The sequence below is a fragment of the Temnothorax americanus genome, unplaced genomic scaffold (genome assembly GCF_048541705.1).
Source record: "Temnothorax americanus isolate GAGA-0224 unplaced genomic scaffold, ASM4854170v1 Scaffold82, whole genome shotgun sequence".
NCBI lineage: Eukaryota > Metazoa > Arthropoda > Insecta > Hymenoptera > Formicidae > Temnothorax > Temnothorax americanus.
The window spans coordinates 472403-499802 of NW_027509805.1; the positions used below are offsets into that span (position 1 = coordinate 472403).

At 36.6% G+C, this 27400-nt stretch overlaps 2 protein-coding genes and 2 long non-coding RNA genes across 4 annotated transcripts; 1 reads left to right on the forward strand and 3 right to left on the reverse strand.

Annotated features, from left to right (window-relative positions):
* Positions 1–923: 923 nt before the first annotated feature.
* LOC143907477 (uncharacterized) lies at positions 924–5556 on the reverse strand. The gene is made up of 3 exons (XR_013259861.1): positions 3218–5556; positions 2981–3070; positions 924–2874 (listed from the first exon to the last, which is right to left on the reverse strand). It is a non-coding gene; the product is annotated as an uncharacterized LOC143907477 (long non-coding RNA).
* Positions 5557–6645: 1089 nt separating this feature from the next.
* Positions 6646–9238, reverse strand: LOC143907476 (uncharacterized). The gene has a single exon (XM_077424295.1). It carries the CDS (start codon positions 9072–9074, stop codon positions 8166–8168), a length of 909 nt encoding a protein of 302 aa, XP_077280421.1. The 5' UTR covers positions 9075–9238; the 3' UTR covers positions 6646–8165.
* An 11764-nt stretch (positions 9239–21002) lies between these two features.
* On the reverse strand, positions 21003–22702 carry LOC143907480 (uncharacterized). Its single transcript, XR_013259862.1, has 2 exons — positions 22322–22702; positions 21003–21965 (listed from the first exon to the last, which is right to left on the reverse strand). It is a non-coding gene; the product is annotated as an uncharacterized LOC143907480 (long non-coding RNA).
* Positions 22703–24387: 1685 nt separating this feature from the next.
* Positions 24388–27182, forward strand: LOC143907492 (uncharacterized). The gene has a single exon (XM_077424309.1). It carries the CDS (start codon positions 24657–24659, stop codon positions 26841–26843), a length of 2187 nt encoding a protein of 728 aa, XP_077280435.1. The 5' UTR covers positions 24388–24656; the 3' UTR covers positions 26844–27182.
* Positions 27183–27400: the final 218 nt, after the last annotated feature.

The window sequence follows — 27400 nt, forward strand, 5'->3', positions numbered from 1 at the left end:
ATCGTGTTCGTCGGGCACACTTTGAACCCCTTGACGGCGTAGCTCTTCTTATGCCGTAATTGTGATGTTAAAATGTTCCCCGCACAGCACTCGGCAACGGCGAGAATTCCGCACAGCGTTAGCAACGGCGAGAATTCCGCACAGCACACGGCAACGGCGGTAGAATGTTCGAACACCAATTATGCGTTGTAGCGTAATGTCCGCGGTACCGCGCACGCACGTTAACAAACCGGTAACCGAGTGACGATCGTAAGATAATTCCCACGAATTCAGGAACACGCTCGTGATGCCACGATGAGGAAACCGAAACGCGAACCTGCGTAAAAAACTCTCGAGACGGGTTCACTTCCACTGTAAAGTAGCTCGTCGGGTACTCGAGACGAATCCAAAGCGCATTCGAGTTGTATCCCACTTCTGAGCTGTAAGGTAACGCCCGGTCCGTAGCTCAGATTATACCGGCGGCAGGGACAAGGGCGTCAATTCAGGATGGATAGTGAGGGTGAAGAAAGGGTAAAACTCGATGAAACGCGTAACGGATCATTATTCTTAATATACACGCGAAGTACGTCCGCGTGGCTTGGTCGCCAGACAACGACTCTCTCAAGCACAGAACATATACTAAGAGAAGTGCAGATCGCTCTACGGTTGAAACATGAAACGACGCGCGATCGATACGACCCCACGCGGCCTGGCTCTGTTACTACGTTCTATATCTATGGCCTATTCCGAATACACTGCCAGTACTAAAAATTTATAATTTACGTTATACGTAAACTATAGATTTTCAATACTGGCAGTGTATATCGGAACACGGCCTATATAAGCTGTAAATAATATAAAATAATATATGTTAATAAATATGGTATTTTCGTCAATAAATGAGGGAATGCGCAATACAGAACAAATTAATTGTATATAAAATAAAATACATTTTTATTTCATTTTTAACATAAAATACATTTTTATTTCAAAGTGTGTAACATCAAATACATTTTTATTTCAAAGTTGAACATAAAATACATTTTTATTTCAAAGTGTGTAACATAAAATACATTTTGATTTCGTAATAAAGTTTATAATAATAAAACACAAAACAAAATATACGATTATGTAATAAGTGGAAAAAAGAAAAAACTGTAGAATTAAAGAGTTCGAAAGCCAAATACATCAAAGAGAAACTAAAAATGCAAATAAACAAAAAATGCAACTAAATCACAATGATTTAAATTGCTTGGTTTTTTCGTAAGGGCCTGAAGTTACCTGTAACGGTTTTTTCTTATCTTTAACATACTCATGTATTAAAAACGCTAAACTATTTTCGACGATTATATTATCACATCGATGATTGCTACAAAAATCACTGGTGTAGTTATTGAAAAATATTTTTTTAAAAGCTGATTCTAAGTTTGACTTATATGTCCATTTTCATCGCAAAAGTGAAATAATCTATTGTGTACGTTTTGTATTAACGTAATCACCTGATTACTTAGATACGTTAACGAATCTTTTTCTGAATATTTCTTAAAAACCGTGTACAGATGATGTTGTTCTTGTTGTGTACAAAACAAATCAATTTTACATTTTGAACAATTTTCATCAAGAAGTTGTAGCCTTTTTAAAAAATAACCCGACACGTAAGAAAGAGCTTGAGAGGCATCATTGTTTAAATTTTCAAAATCGACCCATGGAAGAGTACAGTCACTAATGGTTCTCACTAATGTTCTCTAATGGTTCACTTTCGCCCTCGCTGTCACAACCATTACTTAAAAACGAGCCGTCTTGCAAACAACATCTATACCTCTTGCCATCATCTAGATTTATTGTTGAACCATTTAAAAAATCAAAGAGATTATCTATAAGTTGAGCAAACTCTGCCGTTTATTGTATATATTTTTTAATTATTTTAAAGCATTCCTTTCGTCACTTAATTTCTTTTTTATTTTACACAGTTCTACCGAAATTTTCCGATAAATCGAGTACATGATTCTTTCTCGTGGTGTCATCGTCTTTGACGTAACTCCTGCTTACGTTAAAAATCCGCATCTTTTTTTTGTAGGTTTTGTAGAAACACTAGGTGATTGCAACTCATTTGAAGAAATGCTTTGTCTATGTGTACAATCTTCCTTGTCACAGATGCAAATAGACCTGTTTTCGCTATTGTCTGTATTACCTAAATTTGATTCTAAACTATTTCCAAATTGACTGTCGTTACTATCATGAACATTTTGAAACATGCTATTGTCATAAAAATTAGCAGGAGTTTCATCAAAAACAGTATCACTATTCACAAAAATATCACACATATTTATGTTAACCTTATTGTGATTTAAATCATTATTTAAATCTTTATTTAAATCGTTATTTAAATCAGGATTTAAATCGTTATTCAAATCGTTATTTAAATCAATACAAACGGCAGAAGATGTTTCAGTCATTATTGACTGGCAGTCAAAAGCAGCAACTTCTATTGTGACTAAATTGTTTGACATATCAATGTGTTTCGGTATGACATTTGGGTTCAACAGATGTTTTGTACAGTTAACAAAATCTTTTTTCTGAAAATGATCTTCGCAAATGTACATATTCCGGCAATTAATAGTGATATCGATGCCACAAATCATTTTCCATTTCGTAGAAATGTCAGAATTTTTAGAAGAAATCTATAAAAGCGTTTATTTATGACTGTATTGGCTTTACCTTTTGACCAATAATAGCTGTTGGCACAATTGGAAAATTTGCAAGAAAATTTCTTTTGCGAAGGCGTCGTATACAACAGGTTATCAATTGATATTAACCCCAAAAGAAAGTGCAAAGTAAATATTTCCTCTTGTTTCTCCTCCGAGCAAATGTATTGCTTTTAGTACCAACAGCAGTCTGTAATGATACAATTACATTCACACGTTAAATATTGCCAATTTAAAAAATTATAAATTGAAGTAAAAAAGTAAAAAATTAGGCAAAATTAACAAAGAAAATTTACCTTTGACATCACACTGTTGTGCCACTGTACGGATGAGGCAAAAGTGTTCACCCTTCCTGTGACAGTTAGTACATTCACTTTTTCGTTCATCTGAAGTATATGCATTTCATTAATTGATACAGTTTCAGATTGTATATAAAACAAATGTGAACAGTAAACAAATCAGTACATGGTTATATATATATATATATATATATATATATATATATATATATAGGTATATATATTTGTACTTACAAATATAGGGTGATTTGATGGCGAATCTCCGAACACGTGCATCAGCAGCGAAATCTGTCCTTTGCCGGGTTTTCTCTCGTCCGAGAGCGAATCTCCGAACACGTCTCACGAAATCAGTCCTTCGCCAGGTTATCTCTCGTACGAGGGCAAATCTCCGAATATGTGCAGCAGCGATCTCACGAAATCTGTCCTTTGCCAGGTTATCTCTCGTACGAGGACGAATCTCAGAAGTCTCAGAACACGTGCAGCAGCGGTCTCACAAAATCTGTCCTTCGCCAGGGTATCTATCTACAAGGGCGAATCTCCGAATATGTGCAGCAGTGATCTCAAGAAATCTGTCCTTCGACAGGGTATCTCTCGTACGAGGGCGAACTCAGGACACGTGCAACAGCAGCGAACGCGAGATTATCTCGGAGGAATATTAGGAACGTCGTCACTCGGGATCCGCGTTTTTCACAATTCACACCGAACATTAGAACAACGGCACTTCAGTTTCACTTTTCCTTTTCGACTTTGTGCCCGATCAACAGTCTTCGGCTTGCTTCGGCTTTCCTGCCTGGCCCTGCCGCCATGACGTTTTTTCCCTTTTCCTACTACTTTCACCTCCGTGCTCTCGAGTCCCGGTTTGAATAGGGTGTGTCTACCGCGCGGGCCTTTTACAACCAATCACGGCGCGCTTACTACAGCCAATCATTGCGCGCTATTACAACCAATCACCGTTCGTGGGGTCGCTAGGCACGAAGTGTATATGCACGAGCGCCTCGGTGGCGTTGCGCATTGCTCGCATAGGTAAACGCAAGAAATTCAAACACGGCCTATGTCCCTAGTCGACGTTTACAATATAATAGATTGTAAAATAAAATGTAAATACAACTGTATATATTATTCCATCAACTGACTTCAGGAAGTTGCTATAACTAAAATTCTATTAGTTGAATCTATTTCGCAAACGGTGTCTAATTATCTAAATAATGAGTTCAGTGTACTTATTATCAGTTTAATTTGACCCTCCAAGTAGTAAAATTACTAGAATTCTGGTAGTTTAAAGAACACATTATACATTGTACAAATAACTATGTTTGAGTTCTGTTAACCTTTTACTGTTGACTAGATTTTACAGTACAAATAACTACGTCACATTGTTGAACTAATTCGACTTTTAATCAATTTGACTCGATACCAGTTTGTGCAACTAAATTCTCGCAACCCTAACACTTAATTCTCGTTACTCAATTTTTTTTCAGTGTAGTGAAACTGGGTATTATTTTGCATATATAAACTGCAGTATTTTTGTTTAAGCAAATATTGTCGTCAGGTGACAGCTGTATATGCACAAATTTTTAATTTTTTTGTTTTTTATTTGAAATCGTATGTCGGGCACTAAATTTTTGTGCGTATTTTAATTTTGTAAAAGAGTTTTGCAATTCCGTAAAGTCAATTCAAAGATTTCTTCTAATAAAGAAATGTCGGTAATTGCTGCCACTATAAAATCCCCTTAAGAAAAAAAGTTTACCTTGAAATCGATGGCACCTCCACCTAGACAAGACCAATATCTATAATAATATATCCTCCGCAAAATAGAGTAAGTTCTATTTCGAACATTTTTTTGAACAACAAATATTCGGGAGATAATTGTGTAGAAAAATTAAAATATAACACCCTGAGTTGCGTTTATCATTTATAATCGTCAAGTTATAATAAAAATTACATTCATATATTATTTTCATTACGCTTTTAAATGAATAGTGTCATTTTACGGCACTTTAGCTTACAGTAAATTTGCTCGAATTTATTTATTTATTAAAAACCAAACAACAGTAGTTTTTAAGTTTTGATTCGCGTAGAGTATTAATGTAAATATTATTATAAATGTAATAATACAGTTTTATATCAGAACTGCTCATTTTGACTCGCTTATCGGTAACTTTTCGAATTATGATTTATTGCCCTTAAAAATACGTATATTTAAGGACATACACTCAAAAGATACTTATTTTTACGAATTATTTTATGAAAACTATTAATGTTATTATTAGTTTTTTAATAAAAATTATTAATGCTATTTCACTAGGTTTTTATACATACTTTGGTGAATGTTAGGGGAGAGCGGGGCTAGTTAGTACGCTTTTTTAATGATTTTTTTACATGTATCTAATAAACGGAATACAAGCTACAAAAGAATTTTTCAATAGCCGCATGCTTATACAACATAAAAATAATTTTTTAACTAAATAGTACAATTAATTTTGTTGCATTAATGAAAACTATAAGGCGACTACATTTGTAACAACTAGCCCCATATATGGGGTAAGTTGTTACAGGGTAAATATGCATATTAAGTCAAACCTCACCGATGACCTTGACCTTGACATATGTTGTCAAGGTCACCCTCCTGAGTGATCTTCAGAAGGTTTTAGCCGGCGGTTATTGTTTATTAAAAAATTATAAACAAAAAGAATTTGAAAAATATAGCAGATATTTTGAGTATTGGAAGGCATAAATGACTAATATTACGTTTTTTTTTTAAAGCAGAGAATACTTTATTTTGCGAGAAAGTCGCTGCTTTACCAAAACACAACATTTAAAGTAGTAAATTGTTGATAAATTGAAGTCTTTTTGTTAAAGCAGAGAATACTTACATGGGTTAGATGACGCGCTTTAAACAGTTGAATACTTTTAAAGCGCGTCATCTAACCCATTTGGCATTTCGCATATTAACTTTCCACGCATGAAAAGTTCACGCATACACTTTCCACGCGAACCGAGGTTCACGCACACCCCCCCGTGCTTTCGGGGGAGGTGCGGTAGCCCCGAAAGTTCACGTATACGCTTTCCACGCGAACCGAGGTTCACGCACACCCCCCGTGCTTTCGGGGGAGGTGCGGTAGCCCCGAAATAGTTCACGCATACACTTTCCACGCGAACCGAGGTTCACGCACACCGTATTTTGTCCAATTGTATGCGTGAACTATTTCGGGACTACCGCACCTCCCCCGAAAGCACGGGGGGGGGTGTGCGTGAACCTCGGTTCGCGTGGAAAGTGTATGCGTGAACTATTTCGGGGCTACCGCACTTCCCCCGAAAGCACGGGGGGGTGTGCGTGAACCTCGGTTCGCGTGAAAAGTGTATGCGTGAACTATTTCGGGACTACCGCACCTCCCCCGAAAACAGGGGGAGGTGTGCGTAAACCTCGGTTTGCGTGAAAAGTGTATGCGTGAAGTATTTCGACATATATATTAGTCATTTATGCCTTCCAATACTCAAAATAGCTGCTATATTTTCGAAACATTTTTTGTTTATAACTTTTTAATAAACAATGACCGCCGGCTAAAACCTTCTGAAGGTCACTTAGGAGGGTGACCTTGACAACATATGTCAAGGTCAAAGTCATCGGTGAGGTTTGACCTAATATGCATATTTACCAAAAGTTATTAACAAATATAACTGAAAAATATAACAGTTTATTTCAGTACTAAGGGAAGTAATTTGCTGATATCCCGGGAAAAAAGGATTGGATCTGACCATATAAAATTATAACTCGGCACATCAAATTATATCTGGTCTCATTTGCTTAGATTTGTGTTAGTCTGCGCAGATCTGGTTATATATGTTCATATATAATAATATATGGGGCGTAATCAGTCTTCGACGGCATCAAACCATATCTACTCAGATCGGACCAATCTGTGGTTGAATTTCATCAAAACAGTCCAGATCTGACTGTCTGTTTAGATATAACCATACTCGAATGCGATCCAAAATACATTATATTTGACCATATTTGTCTAGATATAATTATATATGAATAATATTATTCATATATATATATATATATATATATATATATATATATATTTAGTGTTAGAGAATTTTACATCCCTTCATAATTTTTAAATATATCTGAACAGATCTGGATCTACATTCGGTAAATAATTATATATCGGCAGATCAAATTATATTTGGTCAAATCTAGTTATATCTGTTCAGATCTGGCCCGACAGAAACAATTTGCAAATCTGGTCAGATCTGATAAACCATATCCATGTATGATCCAATACCATATATGATCATATCTTAGTAGATCTAATTCTTTTTTCCCGGGATGTGTGTATAAACAGTACACATATAGGCGGGGAATAGGCTTATTTGCCCCTACCCCTGCAACAGAGATAGGTAGCATCGATCTCGGTTTGCATGGAAAGTCGAAAACCCGAACCGTACAATAGATCTCGTTTCGCCCTGTAAGCCAGGGATGGGGTGACCTCAATTCGAGTGGACGATTCTTTGGACAGCATTGTACGATTCGGGTTTTCAACTTTCCATACGAACTGAAGTCCACCCTTCCCACCCCTGCTATAGGGGAAGGTGCAAAGCCCCTCCTCCGCCTATATATGTACTGTTTATATACTAATATCACCCAAATTACTTCTCTTAGCACTGACACAAACTGACCTATACTGCAAAATCATGCAGACACTCGAACCATGCACGCGCGTCACTTGTGCGCGCAACTTACTATAAGTTACCATTTTTTATAAAACTTAATTATAATTAAGTTTTATGAGATGATTATTTTTTATGTATATACATACACTTAAATATATAACAAATAAAATAAAAAACTCTGCATTAATTACTATGTAATTTACTGAGAAAAAAATTCCTGAAAACAGGCTATTTTTGCGTGCAACAAAGGTATGTAATACCTTAAAATAATTTAGAAAATAATACAGGGCTCTTCATTCATAAGCTTATTTTTACTGTCTGTCTTCATCAGTCTTATTCTCATTATTATATCAATGCAATTTGACGTTATTTATAAATCACTCATTGCAAGGTATAAGATAGAATTTTGTTCCCTCAATTTTAAATACACTTGAGATTACGGCAAAAGAACACTAAGCAGTTCGATCATTATATGCATATCTCGTAATACAGAATAAAAGCCTTATACTTGAACGTATTGCTCATCATCGGTATCCCCTCCGTTGCTAATTCGTTCCAAGGAATTATGTAGTTTTATTTTTTCGTAATCAATATTAGTTTTCTTCTTACTCTTTACCTTCTCGTAACCATCTGCATTTGCATCTAACAAGAAATTATTCACTTGCTCATATGGCGGTTCCTCATTCTGCGCGACACTCATGTATTTCACACTTTCATAATTTGGATCGGTGTGATTCACAGATTCGTAATTTGGGTCCGTATCACTGTCACCAGAACGACAAACGGATGCATAATTCGGCTCGTTCGTATCATGCGGCATGCTTTCGTAATTTGGCTCCGAATCCGTGTCCTGATCCAATTCATCTCGCTGTCGTAATCGCACCTTCTCATAACCGGGATCGTCGTTGTTAGCGTTACTCACTTGTCTATGCTTAAATGGTGTTGAATATACGTCCGTGTTATTTTTCACAGGTATCGAATTAGGTTGATAGTCATTCTCCCGCGAACACTGCGGACGTAACATCTCATAGTTCGGATTGGATAAATTTGCAATTACTCTCGCAAAAGAGTTTCTTTGATTATTGTTAACGGCTTCGTATTCGTGATCAAATTCTAAATGCGACGGAACAATCGCATCAACTTTTGGCAATCTTAAAGAAGTGCGACTGTTACCTTCTGCATGAAAGTTGCTTGCAACAGAATTGATAGTGGTAGAATAATGTACGAGATCGGGTTCCTTCTTCTGTATTTCTACAGATTCGTGGCTGCACCATGACGCTCGGCTGATTTCTATAAGACTAAGTTTTCTATAAGTATTTGTTTCGGAATGTAGAGTGTTATTAGAACTTAGATGAGCATCGTTCTGCTGATCCTCTATTTCCCTTTTCTTCTTCATCACCTTCGCGTACATATCCTCAAGCGATTTACCCGCCGACAGTGAAGATCTCGATCTATCATCACTTTTATTTTTTTTATCAATAGATGCATATCCCTCTGCAGTTGTTTCAGGCGGCGGTGGTAAAGGAGAATTTGCTTGACGTTTTTCAGGTTTAGGAGATCCGAGATTGATAATGGAGCTATTGGCACTTGACGATGATGCTAAAAATAAGAAAAACAGTTGTATTATAAATATATTCTAAAATCAACACATTTATTTAGAGAACTAATAATATAACAAAATAATAAAAATAAATAGCAAAATCTAAAAAAAAAATCATAATTTTGCTTCCTCTTTGTTTTCATAAACCTCGCGTGTGGACCTTTGATTGGGCATAAAGCTGGTTCTAATCAACCAAATCTTATAAAGAATTATATATGAAATAGGGGTAGAAAAGATCAAAGAAAAAAAATGTTTTTTAATTTTCTCTGCTAATGTGTTCAGAATGTTCTAAAACGTCGACAAATTATATTTTGTGTGTGCGTGTGTGTGCGCGCGTTTATATGTGTATTTGTAAAGACATGAATACTGTTAGTAAGATATTTAACTTATTGGAAGGCAACAACAGCTCAGATGGCGCAGTTAAAGTACGCGCGAGTGTGCTAGTGTCTCAGGATCCGCTCTCTCTTAATTGTAACGTGCATTATGATCATTGTACGATTATATTATACGTAATATACGCTCACTTTGTAAGCGTACAAAAAGTAAAGATTATAATTGACTGGCATAAGTCAAATTTTCTTGTCATCTAGGTTAAGGTATTTAAGTACTGCACTATTACATCTATTATTGTGTCTACCATCATATATTCTTCGGGCATTTCTAATAACTAAATATTTTTTATTTTTTTTGTTTAAGTTCTTACATGCCTCAAAGATATGAGTAATCAAGGTATGCGAATAAAAAACTTGGAAAAGTAGTGGAGCTTAATATTATGTTTAACATAGTCCTTGCTTATATTTTAAGTATTTTCTGTTCTACATTATTGTACGAAAATTGTTTGTTACATTTTCATTGCCTTTTTTTTTATTTGGATCGAGTAGCTGAGATACAGGTCAATGAAAGAATTGTACAATAAAGTGTATGTAATGTATTTTTTGTTCTCTTTCTCTGACGGTCTCTGTATTAAGACGGACCAAGTATCTGAAGCAGCGAAGGAATTAAAAAAAAAGAATACTACAATTTAGTAATATATAATATATGTAATTTTTTATGTGTTGTAATTTGTCATGGGTAGCGACTGTTGCGCGTCCCTAGCGGCCCCGAACAGAACCTTCCAAGTCGTGTATCGACGCGATTCAAAGATCGGGTGCGTATGCGAATTGTAAAATGAATTTTTTTAATAAACATTAGTAACTTAATTGATTATGTTGGAGGTGATTTGAGAGCGTATGTTGAAGGGGAGAATGTACTGAAGGAATGAAGGTGATGCAAATCACCTTATGTAAGTTGGAATAATTTCCAAAAATAGAGGAAATAAAAATAATGTCCTTATTGCGCTTAAAAAGCTCGGATTTGTTTGGTCCACTACACGAAATTAATTTAATTATTAATATAGCTAATAGAATAAATATATCTTGCATATGTTCCTGCAAAGCAGGCTAGTCTGGTAAATGTAAACATAGTGTTGCCTTATTAATGCACTTAACTAGGTAAGTAACATCAACAATTTTATAGCGTTCTTTCTTGGCAGCACTACCGCCCACTAGTGCAACACTAGTGCAACACTAGTGCAACACTATTGGGTAATGCAGGGCAGTGCAGGGCGGTAGTGCAACCAAGAAAAAACGCTATTATTTTCATATATTGTGATGCATAGACTAATTTATTTTCACATTTTTGAAGAACTGCTATCGAAGATATCGAAGAATCAAGCTGTACAGACGTAAAACAAAAATGAGGAAAATTAAAAGAAAATGCAAAATTGATGTATGAAGTTACACCAATAAAGAAATTTTGCCATGGTGTACAACTGGATGCTCCACAAAATATTGAAAGTATTCCAGAGCATATACTAAATAATGTTTTTCAAATTTTATTACAAAGTAAGAAATTTATGCTTAAAAAATAAAATAAATATATATATGTATATTCATACGTTAAAAGTATGTACAAAATTTTTTAGGCGCTCCAGAAAGTGAATTAAGTAAAACAATTAAAGGGTACAGAAGTTCTGTTAATAATAAGCCTGTAGCATGCATGAATGTTATAAAAAACAAATATATTTTCCTATCAAGGAAGATACGATTTTATATGTTACTCAGATAAATGATAGTATTTGTAATATTACTTTGAAAAATATGCTTCCTCAAAAGAGAGTTCTACGAACAAAAAGTGTGTATTACAGTAGAAGATGCAGTTTTATTAAGCAGTAATACTCAAACCCAAAAAAGCTGTAAGCGGTTCCACGAAAGAAAGAAAAAGATCACTACCAGTACTGCATATTCTTTCTTAACTTATATAAACAATAAAAATCCAGATTGGGATACTAAAATAAAAAAACATTTGGACAATAAATTTGAAGGTAATGCAAGTACAAGATATGGCAACATTATGTTTACATTTATCAGACTGGCCTGCTTTGTAGGAACATATGCAAGATATGTTTATTCTATTAGCTATATTAATAACTAAATTAATTTTGTGTGGTGAACCAAACAAATCCGAGCTTTTTAAGCACAAGGACATTATTTTTATTTCCTCTACTTTTTTGGAAATTATTCCAACATACATAAAGTGATTTGCCTTCAGTACATTCTCCCCTTCAACATACGCTCTCAAATCACCTCCAACATAATCAATTAAGTTACTAATGTTTATTTAAAAAATTAATTTTACAACTCGCATACGCACCCGATCTTTGAATCGCATCGATACACGACTTGGAAGGTTCTGTTCGGGGCCGCTAGGGACGCGTAACAGTGGCTACCCATGACGAATAAAGATAAAATTTTATTTTATATTAAAAATGTAATTTCTTTGTTCTATTCATTAATAAAACATGTATTTTTAATATTAATTAATTTGTATATATAAATTTAATATAAAGGATGAATACACATAAATTTAAATTATTTTAAAATATAATATTATTAAGATATTTTAGTTTTTACATTGTTGTATTAAAATTCAAAGTTTATTTATCACATTTTAAATTAAGCATAAATACATATCAGTTTTATTTTGGATGCATAGAAATTATTCGTTTATTTTATTTAATATATAAAATCATTTTATATTATTATAAATATTTTATAATTATAATTGTTTTTTTAAGTATAATAGGTATAACATTATATTTTGCTTTCTTGTTATTTATGTTATATAACATATATTTTCTAATAATTTTTTGCCACAATATTTATATTTATATTTATATTATTCAATCACATTTATATAATTTTATATCTTATCTCATTTTTCCCATTTTTTTCTTATTTTTTAATGCACTATAAATAATTTATCTTTATTATTTTTATTTTAAATTTATTTGATACAAAAATTAGCTAGAAATAAAACGGAGAAAAAAAGAGCAAGTGAGACAGGTCAGACGGCATTACTAGTTAACTTGGTTATTTCGCGCATGCGCACTCCATTTTGGCCAACACTATCATCAAAGGTGCCGACAGGGAGTTGCGCTACCGGCTACGGTATATACTGTAGTTTGGTAGGGATAACTCTCTGGGCAAGACGTGCGCCAAGGAACAGAGTGGAATTATGGAGTCCAGGCGCCGCGCTTGCGCTCGGCGGCGATCAGCCCCCTTCGACGATGCTTGATACTCCTCGAGTTCCTCTAGTAAGAATTAGGACACTGCGTGATGACTACTGATTGGTCTGCCATTAATAGGGAAGAAGTTAGTGGAAATAAGACAAAGCTATAACATCCAAGTAAAAAGTACAAAAAGTACAAGAGTGAGGAGGCTGTCTCTCTCGATCGTTCACTATAATTCTCTATTATTAGTGGACGGTGTCCTAACTCTTACTAAAAGAACTCTTATCTAGCTTATACCTGTTACAGTAGATCGGTCGGACAGCATCCGGATGATGACTGCCGGAAATGATGCCTTTATAGGGGTGTATCGTTACAAGTAATTAAATGTAAAAATAGCTTTGACAAAAAAATATCTAATATGTTTTAATATTTAATACCGTTTTTATTTTATAAAAATATGTGCGTGGCCTCCACGCGCAGCAAAAGTAAAACTTCCTAAATGTAAGAAATAGGATAGAAATAAAAAAAAAAAGACATTTCGACTGGAAAGTGACATAATAATCTGTTTTCATTTGTTGTGACTTTAGAAACGAAATATCGATGTAAATTAGGCCAGAGTCAAGTTACGCGTTAAAGTGTCTCTATAACACAAGTTGTTTGAATAGCGCATCACCTCACGCAACATACACGCAGAGTCTACGTGATCGTGACGCTCGGATCTGACGATCGGCCATAACGCTCCCGCAAAGAATTGCGTCCATAGAAATTTTATTTACTTTCGTGACGCTCGGATCTGACGGTCAGCCGTAAAGCCCGTATGAGACTACGGATTGGGATTAAAATTGGATTGAAATTTGACCAATCAAAGCAAAGCTCACTAAATTTGAGATCATTTTCTCTATTCTGATTGATTAAATTTTAATCCAATCTCAATCCCAATCCGTAATCTAATACGGATTTAACGCTCACGCGCAAAGTCGCGCCCATAGTAAAATTTTCACTTTTGTGACGCTCGGATCTGACGGTCGTCCGTAACGCCCACGCGCGGAATTGTGCCCACAGAAGTTTCACGCGATTCGACGCGGGAGCGTTACGGCCGACCGTCAAATCCGAGCGTCACAAAAAACTTCTATGGGCGCGATTAGGCGTGTAAGCGTTACGAATAACCGTCAGATCCGAGCGTCACGGAAGTGAAATCAAAAGACGCGGTAGCGTCTCACGCCAAGTATATTATAATAATTTATTAATTATTAATTAATAAAATTATTTTTTAACAAAATACAAGAGAGATACATCTTTCATGTAAGCGATTCATATCCTCCTTTCATAATATAATATATATAATAATATTATATTATTTAATTATTTTAATTTTAAGTGAGACACGCTACAGCGTATCTTTTACAGGAAGGAGAACGCTTCTCCAAAAATAAATCACTGAATTCTTTTAATAAATTAATATTATCGAAAGATTTAAATACTGGAGAAGAAAATTGATTTTTCTGATTATAATGATACAACATTGATGCACAGATATTGTATAGGAATTGAGTATCGAACCTTTTATTCGAAGGGAAGGAAAGAACGATGCCTTTATTGTTTATGAAATAATTATATTTTATTTGGCAGAATTTCATAGAATACCAACATTTGGTGCACGGGTAAGGAAAACTGCCAAAAACCTTACCAGTATTCATAAAATAAAAGTACAATGCTTATATCACTTTACAACAAGATCAAGTAAATGCACAATATAATAAAAAGGCATAAACATATGCTAGAAACGTAAATCATACAAGGATAATGCAGTAAAGGATTATATTGCATTGTTGTCATTAATAATTGAAGTTTCGTTAATTCGGTCTTATCAGGTATATTCTCTTTTGGAATGGAATTCTTAGAAAAGAAAATTGACTCTTTTTTATTTGTCTGATTACTGAGTTGAATTACTATTTCAGCTGAACACATTTACTAAGTATATAATTTCTGAAAAGAAAGATCATGTTATAATAGTATGTCGTACTTCAATCATTATTGACCGATATAAACCCACAAGTAAATGCCAAACGTACACTGAAAACTATTACTGAGTATACGCAGAAAAACACGTAAGAAAGAAAGTATTCATAATTACTGATAATTGAATAAAAGGAATATAGTTTCTCGAACAGAGAATTTCGACAGTATTTACTATTCGTATCACTGATAACAATATCTATATTGATTTTAGTCCGGCTTTGTACTCGCTATGTATTATGTTTAGGATACGCAATGTCGTACTAGTTTAACACGGTATATCACGCTCAAATCACGCGAAGTTTCACGCCTCAGGTATTACGTTGTCACGCGCCGAACACGCTATGTGTTATACGGATAGAAGCACGAATAGCTTTGTACTATTCGTCTTCTGGAAAGTTCACGAAGAAACTGAACTTCGTTTTCTGGAAGGTTCACGAAGGAACTGAGCTTTCTGGAAAAGTTCACGAAGGAACTGAGCTTTCGAGAAAAAGCCTTTAGATAGTATTAATTTATGCGCACCACAATTGTATTACTTTATGTGCGCCACAAAATGGAATCGTGATAATCTCACGATATTCTCTGTAACCAATATCCTCTGATTAGGCTTAATAGCCCGAATTTATTGTTAACCCAAGAACGGTTTTACCAAATAAAATGATAAGGTTACCTTGCAATTAGCCAAAATTAGGCTTGTTCCAGAATAGGATAACTGGAATTCTCTCATCAAAGTGTACTTATCGAGTATAAAGTCGACGTAAGAGATTCTCGTCCTTCCAAACATATATCTCGGGATTAATCGCTGCCCTCGTCTTTACTATCGGAATTCCCTCGTTCTCTCCTTCAGCAATCAGAAAGTCCAGAGACAAGGTTTCGTCTTCTCAAATTGGCACTGTAGCTGTATATAACAGCTCTGCTTCCTCAGAAGCCGGAATAATACGGATTTTACAAATATAGAAATAGCGTATCTACGCAATATCAAAGCAAACTGATATATGCTCACTCGTTGAGCGTCCGAAAAGAAGTGACGACGAGAACGTCGTTGTTTGCGCGGTAGAATCAGGGAACGCCTGCGCGTACACGTTGCGCACGAATATAGAAAGAAACACGACACATGCGCTGAATTAGACGGATGTCTCACAGCGCGACAACATCAGAAACGCTGCTCGATAGATAGCGCGCTTACGGGAGGTCGATAACAAATAGATTACACTACCCAGATAACCAAGCGTGCGATTCCCGCACAAGATACTGCTACCGTATTGTTACTGTACTGCCACGAGATGTCAGCGTACGGCGTAGCTGTACAGTATCAGTACAAAAATGATACATGATACTGATACAACGTACTGTTCTGGTACTATCATCGTACCTGTACTGCGTACTGTTCGGTTTATATGCGCAATAGAAACTGTACCATATCAGTACAGCGTACTGAGCATGTATTGAAATCTAAAATTTTATTATTTTTTAATTTTAAATACAAATAAGATATATATATATATATATATATATATATATATATAGCGTCAAATTTACATCAATTTAGAAGGACCAAAATCCATGGTCGAAATGTCTTGACAATTTAATTGGTCGAATTGTCATGACGCGATGATAGCCAATTGCAGTCGATCAATTAAAGAGTTTTTTAATTGAAAACCTAGAATACTTAACCCTTAATTAATATTCATACGTTTTTTCGGTACCTTCAAAGTGCATACGTGAGTCTGTCATCACGTTCAACGCTATTTTCTCCTATACCTTAAAGTACTTAAAAAAATCTAAAAAAATTTATGAAACATTTGTCTACATTATAGTTGACAATTTTAGTCATTATTTTGATAAATATTGTTATTTAATATCTTCCGACAGGCTCTTGCAAGTTTTATTGTTACGAACAGATATATCACTTTATAGCTCGGACACCGTAAACCTATGTATGCACTTTAAGGATTAATTATAATTATTTTTATAATTAATTAACTGAAGCGGCGGAAACACGCGGGCAAAAACAGCGGCAGTGAGGACGTATGAATTATTACGTGCCGATTCCCGATGTTGAAACTCCAACGTGTGAAAACAAGTAAGTTTTGTATAATTTATAGAGCTTTATATTTTTTTATATCTTTTTTTTGCGAATTGTATTATTTTGAAAGTAATCTCATTATTTTTTTTCTACAGCATTTCGTTGGATCGTTGCGCGGTTCGTATACTCAGCAGACGATACGCGCTGACAGCTACGGAATACAAATTCCTCGAAATTGGTATCAACGTGGGTCCACCAAGCTACGTGGAGATCGCCATTGGAGATCCTCGCCGAGGAAAGGAACTGCTGTTGTCTCTCGAAACGTGGAAGGCGCTATACGAGCAACGGCAAAAATATCAGAATTTTCTTCGCAATGACTTCAAAGATATCCTATGTTTTATAAACGTTGGACCACTAACGGTGAGAGTTTGTACGGTTAATAACATCAAACTCATACGTCTCGAATCTGCAAACGTATGCTTGAGAATGACCGAATCGACGTTGCATCGTATGTTCGATCTCGATTGGTGCATCGATGTGAGATTCGATCATTTGATCAGAATACTTGCGACGGTCGATGCAAAGTTTGCGCTGTTCTCCGATATCGCGTCCACTGTGAAAGATCCCAAGGAAACGTCGAATGTAATATACGCTAGCGATGCGTTTAATACGAATCAGATCATCGATTGTGAGCTCGCAGCTTTAGTTTTTAGCACGTAAGATATATTATGTAAAAGAAGAGTTAAATAAACAGGCTTTTCTTACACCCTAAAACAAACGATGTATTTTTCTTTTGCCTGCCATTGTAGTGCGAGACATATTTTATTTTAATTTCTTTTCGTTGGAAGGGGCTGTCCGTTTTTAAACTGTTACCATTTCTTTCTCTGGTGACATTTTACCCCGCTTCGTTCTGCAACCGTCGTTGCAGAACCGAGAATTCAGTTTCGTCGAGTCCGCGAAACCAAACGTTCGAAAGTTCGAAAGTTTTAGTGTCAAACAATTATGGTGCAGTACATAGAAGTACTTATTCCGAGGGAGGGCACGGTACGGAAGACACAGTGACAGAGTATAGTGAATAGTGACATAATATAGTTTTTTAAATATGTTTTTTTTTCTGTTTAGCAGATGCAGCTAAATATACAGGTCGTGACGGATGAGCGGTTGGTGCGGGTGCGCATTGCACGGGAACACGTGAGTCTTATTTTTCGTGTGTGCGCGCGTGTTTTGAAAAAAAGTACAATAATATTTTATATATATTAATTTTACAGCTGTGGATGAGTTACGTGATACCGGGATTTATAAATATAGCTCACCGGCGTTGGATCCGAGAGGATAGGCGAGATGAGAGAGAGATGTGCGATTACCGAGAAACATCTCGATACGCGCTACTCAAACTTTTCGGAGAGGATACCTCCGACGAGGAAGAAAATGAAATCTGGTAAAATAATCGCTTTTTAATAAAAAAATTTTGAATTTTTATTAACTATATTAATCATATTGCATTTGTATGTTTCAGGTGAAGATCCTCCGGATAAATTGATTCTCCATATAAATTATTTAATTTTTATATTATAAATTTTTTTGAAATAAACAAAAAATTAAATAATTATAATATTTATTTATTTCCCTTCCTTCTCCCTGCCTTAAAAATAGTTTAATTATATATAATAAAATATATTTATTATGGGGGGACGGGAGCGAGAGAAACTGCGCGCGAGAGAGAACGCGAACGGGGGACGGGAGCGAGAGAACGCGCGCGAGAGAGAACGCGAACGGGGGACGGGAGCGAGAGAAAGACTGCGCGCGCAAGAGAACGCGAACGGGGAACGGGAGCGAGCGAGAGACTGCGCGCGCGAGAGAACGCGAACGGGGGACGAGAGCAAGCGAGAGACTGCGCGCGAGAGAGAACGCGAACGGGGGACGGGAGCGAGAGAGAGAACGCGCGCGAGAGAGAACGCGAACGGGGGACGGAAGCAAGCGAGAGACTGCGCGCGAGAGAGAACGCGAACGGGGGACGGGAGCGAGAGAGAGAACGCGCGCGAGAGAGAACGCGAACGGGGGACGGGAGCGAGCGAGAGACTGCGCGCGAGAGAGAACGCGAACGGGGGACGGGAGCGAGAGAACGCGCGCGAGAGAGAACGCGAACGGGGGACGGGAGCGAGCGAGAAACTGCGCGCGAGAGAGAACGCGAACGGGGGACGGGAGCGAGAGAGAGAACGCGCAACGTCATAATCGAATGGCACCGCAAAAACGTGACCCAGTGAACCTGTGACCCACATGTTCACCAAAAAAACCTCAATAAATTGCCTTAAAAGACATGTCTGAAGAGGACATTGCGGCGGTAGGCATGCACAGCGGGGGTCTCCGAGACTCACAGGCCAACTTTCTTATCCGGCGTTTTATTGTTTCCCTTTTTTACCCCGTATATCTCGGAGTTTTTTTTAGAAATTTTCTTAAAATAAATATATAAATATTAAATAATTATCTATTCCCTTTCTCTTAGATAGTTCTCCTATACAGAAAAATAAAGAGAAGAGACCGCGACGGTTAAGTCGCATAAAATTTTGGTCGAGTACCTACGTCGCGTGACCATCGATGCTCGGCCATCCGCAGTGCGAGATGATATTCGTTTATAAATTCTGTCATCGACGTTCGTCGATACCCATAGAAATTGAGTCGCGTTGCCGCGCTTATGCCGTCTAGTGTTTATAAAATCTAGCAGCCTGTCATCGGCGCTCGCCTTTGTAACGCGCGACGCCATAGCCGAATGGCGCCGCCGCGAAACACCGATAAGCGGCAATTCCTACAAAGAAAAGTGAAAAGGACCGCGGTGTCACGCTAGTCGCAGGTCGTAAATTATAGCCGCCTGCCATAGGCGCTCGCTCGCATTTGATAAGTGTGAAATGATATCTGTTTATAAATACTATCGGCCGAACATCGACGCGAGGCTGCATTTGTTTATCAAACATGTCCCGACGCGCTCGCCTAATCCACCCCCCTCTCCCCCCCTCCCCCAACCTTATGCTAGGAACGCAGATCACCCCCCCCCGCACCATATGGTGGGAACGCAGACCCCCCCCCCCCCGCCGCACCCCCCCGGAGGACGGTGCACTAAAGTCCCCCCCCCCTCCCGCCCGGCAGACCCCGCGGCCGCGAGTCCTTCCCCCGCCCCTCACCCCCCCTGAGATCCCCGGCCTAGAAGTCTCATATCTATGCTACTGATCATATTAGACAGTTTTATATGCAAGACGTCAAACAATGGATAAGATGATGAGCAGCTCCTAAATTATCAAAAATTCATATGGACCCAAATAACTTTATGAGAATGAAAGTTAAATATGCCGTACAAGTACTTAGTAACCATGTATGTGCAGAACTGTGTACACAGATGTTTGTCGGTCTTCTTCCGACTGAAGTCGTTGGAACTATAGATTTAATTGATCATTTTGATAAGTTGTTCGATATGTTAAATTCGTCCGCCGTAAATAATCCTAAAGAACATGGAAAAGTTTTTACCGGAAGTGAAAAACAAATGCAATTTTTGCAAGAAATCTTATAAAAAGTATTAAAGTAGTTAATAATAATAATAATGGTAAATATGTAAAAGTTAAATGCTTTGAATGCTGGCAGATAACAATTAATAGCATCATTCAGCTTTGGGAAACATTAAAAAATCATAATTTTCCATATCTCCGAACACGTAGATTGAATCAAGATTGTGTCGAAAATTTTTTTGGTTCCGTTCGGAAACAAGGCGGTAATTGTCTTAATCCGACACCTATACAATTTAAGCGCGCCTTTAAAAAACTTTTTAGTACAACATTATTAAAACATTCGGATACGCAAAATTGTGCTTCTGATAATGATGATATGTTAAATCTTATTGGAACGTTAGATAATAACAAAGAGTCCACTGTTTCGGAATTTACTGCTTCATCATCGGCGCATAACATTTTAAATATTCCGACTCATGAATATTGTTCAATGGATCTGCCAGAAGAAAACGCATTTAAATATGTTTGCGGATTTTTAATTAAAAGATGTACAGCAATACATTCTTGTGATATATGTACAAAATATATGAATGATAATATGGCTGTCTTAGATAATACAACATATTATATTGTTTTTTTCGAGCCTATGAAAACGAAGAAGGAAATTTGTTTGGGAAATTAAACATACCAAGTAATGACTTTTGTTATTATATTCATAAATTAGAAGAAGTATTTGTAAAAAATTTTGAGAAGAATTGTTTCCAGAAAAATATTGGCAATTATTTATACCAATTAACATAAAATATAACTTTTGAACCGCCATGTACAAATTTCCCTACTTTATTTTTGATGAAATTATATCTTCGTATGCGTATATATTGCACATTATCGCTGCATAATAAATCGTGCAAACGGGTTACCACAAAAAATAAGAAACTTTTAAACGTTTCCCATTTATAAATTTTCTTCTTATAATGTTTAATTGTTATGTTGAGTTATGTTTTACGGGCATATTTTAATTATTGAGGCTACTGTTTCATTGATTTTTATTCTTCTAATAGATTGTGATATATTACTTACCCAGTATTGTGTGTTCATTTATTGCATGTTTTGTTTGCTTGCAAATAACATTTTATATAACTTTGCGTGTTTCTGTATTGCATTTTGTTTATTTTCAAATTGTATTGTTTAACTTATATTATATTTAATAATGTATTGATTGTGTATTGTTGCGTTTTACATTTTACTTTTAATTAATGGCAACATGTATGTGCAATTTTTTCAGTTGCGTTAATATTGATATTGTGTTTTGATATTATGCGTTCATATTGTGCGTTGAAATTATGCGTTACTATATATGTATTAATATGTGTGCATTAAGGGGAGATATACACCTAGGAGGCCGAAAAAAAGGTCATTTTTGCGAATTTTTTTAAGGAAAACTATTTGAAATTTCGGATTGGGAGTTTTTCTATCTAAAAGTATACACATTCAAGAATATGTCCAATTTTTTTTTATTAAAAAAATCAAAAATTGACGAGGTTGTGGTATAACCTTTGGAGCGCCGTAAAAAAATCCGGGTAAACGGTACCCACTGGCGTTTCTTCAAAAATCATCTGAAACAAAAAAAACCAAAAAGATTATTAAATTAGATACTATAATCTAGTACTTGTCATAGCCGATTTTGAAAATATCGATTTATGACAAAATGGCGGACGTTTGAACATAACATAGCGATTTTTCGACCAAAAATCAGTTATTATTTTGCCTATAAAACAAAAACTAAGCAACGAAAAAAAAAATCCTATGACAAGTACTAGATAATGATGTACAGAATAACCACAAAAAAAATTCAAGGCGATCGGTTCATTGGTTTTCGAGAAATTTTGGGTACCGATTTGAAAAACGTGGTTTTGAGAAAAACGCGTTTGAAAATTTGGGAATGAATAAATCATGAAATTTGTCAACTTACATGGAATCATCGATACCAGCTCCATAGTGTAGGTCTTCTGCAGTCAACGGAATGTTCATATTGGCTAAATTTTGTTGTCGGCGCCGTATTCGTCCTTCTTTCGTCTGTTCTTGCGCTTGCAGCTCGGCTTTCGCTATGCGAGTTTCGTCTTCTTGCGCAGCGTACAAGTGCGCGCCCGATCCGACCGATATTCCTAACACGTTCATGACTTCTAACAATGACGTGAAACCATTGTTGAACGTGCATGTTGCAAGAAATGCAGCAATGTTAACAATTTTGGCCCCGCTGTGCATCGTTTTTGGAGCTATCTTCCAAATCAGTTGGTTGAAGCTCTCATTGCTGTTTTGTGTGTATCCGCCAACACAGCGTTCCAACAATTTGTCATTGCTGAGGTTTTCGTAAATTGGTTTGATGGAATCTAACACCGTTTTTGGCAATGCTGAATAATCGTGACGGAAATTCTTCAGTTCTCCTTTAGCTTTCGCTTGTTGCGCTCTCGGAGACGGTTCACTCTCTCGGCTGTAACTTCGTTATTTATCGAGATATTGACTTGCAATTTTAACCAGATATTTTTGAGACCTCAAGCTTCAAGAAAATGCAAAAAAAATCGATTTTTTTGACCATGCTAGGTGTATATCTCCCCTTAATAAACTTTTATACATTACGTTACTTATTAAATTTTATATTGTGTATGTTACATAAATTCATGTATTCGTGTGTGTTAAATATATATATGTATGTATATATATATATATATATATATATATATAACATTAACATTATTTTAACCACCTTTAACTGCAATAATTAAATTATTTATATTCAACTAATTAATAATTTTTAAAATAAGTAATTTACCTGAGACTAATTATTTATTATTGAAAAAAATTTATAATTATTTTTCACTACTTATTAATTTTTGAATAAGTAGTAATTATTTTTGACACGTTATTAGTTATTTTAATAAAAAAAATTTATTTTTACTAATTACCGGTTTGCAAAAAAAATTAATTTATTTTTATCTAAATAACTTTCACGAACTAGAAATTTTTCTCTGACAAATTACGAATTTTTTAAGTAATCTGTAATTCATTTTACCTAAATATTATTAATTTTTATGCAATTAGTAATTTTTTGTTACTAATTACTAATTTGCTAATTTAATAAAAATTTAATTTGTTGTTATTGCTAATTTTGTAAATAATTAAAAAATAAAAAATAATTTTTTTTGCCATTCCCTGCTTAACACTACAAAATGCGTAATATCAGTATAAAATTATCTATTTTAAAAAAGGTAAAAGAAGGCGCCAAGTACACGCAATGTATTTTGTAAATTAAAAAATCCTAGTTTTATTTCTCTTTAACAAAATTATATCACAAAATTACGTTACCTAGCTCAACTTAAATGATGTGTATAAATAAAAAAAATCCAACCTAAGTGATAGTAACTTTAATTTCTCCTTAACAAAATTATTATATCACAAAATTATGTTACCTCTCAACCCAAATGACATGTATTTGAAAAAAAGATGTGAAATCGCACTAATTTAAATTGCACTAATTGCAAAAAGAATATATATATATATTGCTTTAAAAAATAATTGTTGTGCAACTACTTTTAAAAAATAAATTCCAAGTAGTACATATTTTTGCGTTCCCATTCAAGGGTCTTCCTATTTTAATCTAAGTGATAATAGCTTCTTAATTCTCCTTAACAAAATTATAATATTACAAAGAATCATTTTGATCACAAAAAATTTAAGAGGTACCAGTACAAAATAAAAATATTTAATTAAAATAAAATAAATAAATTTTTTTGGCGCTGCTAAACTTCAAAATTTAAACATTAAAATTAAATTATACATAAGTGAACAACGTTTCGGCTCACGTTTAGAGCCCTTATCAAGTGCCGTCTGAAATATATGAAAATCGCGATGTAACACCATAAAAAATATAAATTAGAAATTAGTCATAAAAACAAAGAGCATTACCTAATCATCAATAAGACTCGTCATATGTTAATCAAGACCGCCTTGCGTTCATGGGAATGTCCCAGCATTGTCACAAAGCACAACTACGGGAAATCACTTATATAAAACCAATATACGGAGAGAAAAATGCGACAATCGATTCTTACGTGTCTTAAATATTAAAACTCGGGACACTTTTAAAAGTGAAGAGCAGTTTTTCCATGCTACCGGGCGCGTCCACAGGTTGCGGATAGTGGAACGTCCAGGGAGAGTATCCCTCTGGATAGTCGTGAATAACAATCGGAGACTCTGTTTCTGGGCGGAATAAGCGATCGCGAACAAGGGAATCAAAACCCAAAACCACAATGGAAGAGAGCAGTATAAACAGATTTACCCCAGGAGGTAACCCAGAAATGGGGAATCCTTCCACTTTCTCGGAAGTGGCTGAGCTCCGATCGGATTCTGGGGGAGGCTCAATATTTCTTGATTCGGAGAAGCCGACAGTGGGACACTTGGCTGTCGGAACCACTCCACAAACGTCAAGTGAGACAATGGAGACTGATACTCCGGCAGGCGGGAGAGGTCCGCGGAGTATCTCATCTCGGCTGGAGAAAGTACAGATCGACAAGGCGACCGATGACGAGCAATCGCTTAAAGATGGCAGTGTTGACTATATGGATTCCGACGCTGAGAGAGATTTTCTCGACTCAGAGGCCGACACAGCTTGTCAGGAGGAAACAAAATCCAAGAAGAAAGAAATAACGGCAGCTCAAAAGGCTAGAAAAGCCTACAGAAATGCCCTGTCATTTCTGAAAAAGATGAACAGTAAAAAAGATGAAGAACTGACCGCCAGCGACAGGGAGCTCATCAAAGTGAATAAAAAGAAGGTCTCCAAATTTGAAGCCAAACATCAGCAACAAAAATTGGAGACGATCACCGAAGAACACAAGGTAGCAAGAACTAAACCGGCAAAAAAGCTACAGAGGTCCAACGCTACGGTGGAATCTCCAAAGCCGGAAAAACCCAATTTGCCACCTTCCGAAAGGAAAACGGTAAAAAGTGTGCAATCGAGCAACGGAGAGGAAAGTAAAGCGAAAAAGGTCAAACCCTCGATAAACTTTGATTTGCCCGAGAAACGTCGGATTGCCATCATAGATCGTTCTGATCCGGATGGCAAGATGACGGCCGAAAGGTGGATGGAGGTAGAATCGAGGATCCTGCTGGCCATAGCCGAGCTGGATAGCGACGGTTGCGAGGAGGTTGATTTTGACGGGGCTGGCTGGGAAAAGGGAGTCAAAGTCGTTGGGTGCAGCAACAGAAAGTCACGCGACTTTTTAACGCAAGTCATCGACGGCTGCGGCGAACTCTGGCAGGGGGCCCAACTCGAGGTCATTCAGATGTCGCAACTGCCGCTGAGAAAGAAAATCTCACTGTGGATCCCACCGCCGGTTTCGGAGGGGGACGATACCGTGGTGAAAATTTTGGGAAAGCAAAACAGAGGCCTGAAAACCCAAAGCTGGAGGATCATTTCATCGGCTAAAAGCCAAAATGGCAAAAGAAAGGACTTCGTCTTTACGATCAATGGCGAGTCCTTGGAGTCTCTCAGGAAGTCAAAAGGAAGCATCAAATTTGGTTCGGATACGCTGAAAGCGAGGCTTCCAAATGACAAGAGACGGCCAGGACTTCGGGTGGTTCAGATTAATCTGAATCACTGCGAGGCGGCCACGGAGGATTTGATGCTGCTCATGACTGAAAAGAATGTGGACGTAGCTCTGGTCCAAGAACCCTGGCTTGCAAAGGACAGAGTTCGAGGACTGAGGACCAAAGAGTATACCCTGCTACATTCTCAGACTGCAGGTAAGAAAAGAACGTGTATAGTGGCAAAGAGATCCCTAAAACTCACACTACTAACACAATATAGCACAAATGACCTGACCGTGGCAACCTGCGAGAGCCAGGGAAACACAAAACTTCTTTTGGCTTCCGCATACATGCCATACGATGAGGCTGAACCACCACCGGAAACCGTCCAAAACCTGGTACTTAAAGCCAGGAAGCAGGTCAGACAACTGGTGATAGGATGCGATGCCAATGGACATCAATGGGGAAGCAAGGACATAAATGAGAGAGGTGAGTCAATAATGGATTTCATTCTCACAAATAACCTGACCATTTGCAATAAAAACAATATACCGACTTTTGTAAACAAGGTTAAAGAAAAGGTGATAGATCTGACCTTGACCACAGGCGAAGAGGGGTTGATAGTTGAGGACTGGAGGGTCTCCTTAAAACGATCCTTCTCAGATCATAGGAGAATCCTGTTTAGTATAAACCGCGCAGTCCCAATTAGCAAGCCCTTTAGGAATCCCAAAAGAACGAATTGGGAAATGTTTAGTAAACTCGTGGATGGGGGACCAAGGGTCCAAATGTCAGAGTACCCATCAATCGAGGGAATAGAGATTTTAGTTAGTGAACTAGAAGATGCATTGATGAGAACATTCAAAAAATCTTGCCTTGTTAGCCGCTTGCGCAAGGCCACCAAACCCTGGTGAAATGGGGAGCTCAAGCAACTAAGGACGGAAACAAGGAAGCTCTACAACAATGCAAAAAAGGACAAAACAGAAGAGAGCTGGGAAAAGTATAAAACCAGTTTCAATGAGTTTAAGTATAAAATAAGAGAAGCAAAATGGGAATCGTTTAAGGAGTTTAGTGAATCCCTTGTGAATACTAGCGAAGCTGCAAGGCTCAAAAGGGTGTTATCGAAGGATCCAGTGATCCCAAGTAACATCATGAAGCCGAATGGCTCGTGGACTGAATCCAATAGCGAGACCCTGGATCTTCTTATGAACACCCATTTCTCTGGATGTGGGAACATCAATTACAAAGACGTAAGAAAGGATTGTTCCCGCAAACAAAAGAAATTGATGACCCCCGTAGAGAGAAAAACGAGGGTGGAAAAGATTATCACAGAGGAGAGAATACTATGGGCGGTGCATTCTTTTGGCCCGTACAAGTCTGCGGGTTTGGATGGAATACTGGCTATCATGCTACAAAAATCTCTGAGCAGCATCATTGGGATGCTAAAGAAAATCTTCGTGGAATGTCTTGA

Coding starts and splice junctions, on each gene's coding strand:
- LOC143907492 (XM_077424309.1), top strand. CDS start 24,657: ATGGAAGAGAGCAGTATAAACAGATTTACCCCAGGAGGTAACCCAGAA.
- LOC143907476 (XM_077424295.1), bottom strand. CDS start 9,074: ATGTACGCGAAGGTGATGAAGAAGAAAAGGGAAATAGAGGATCAGCAG.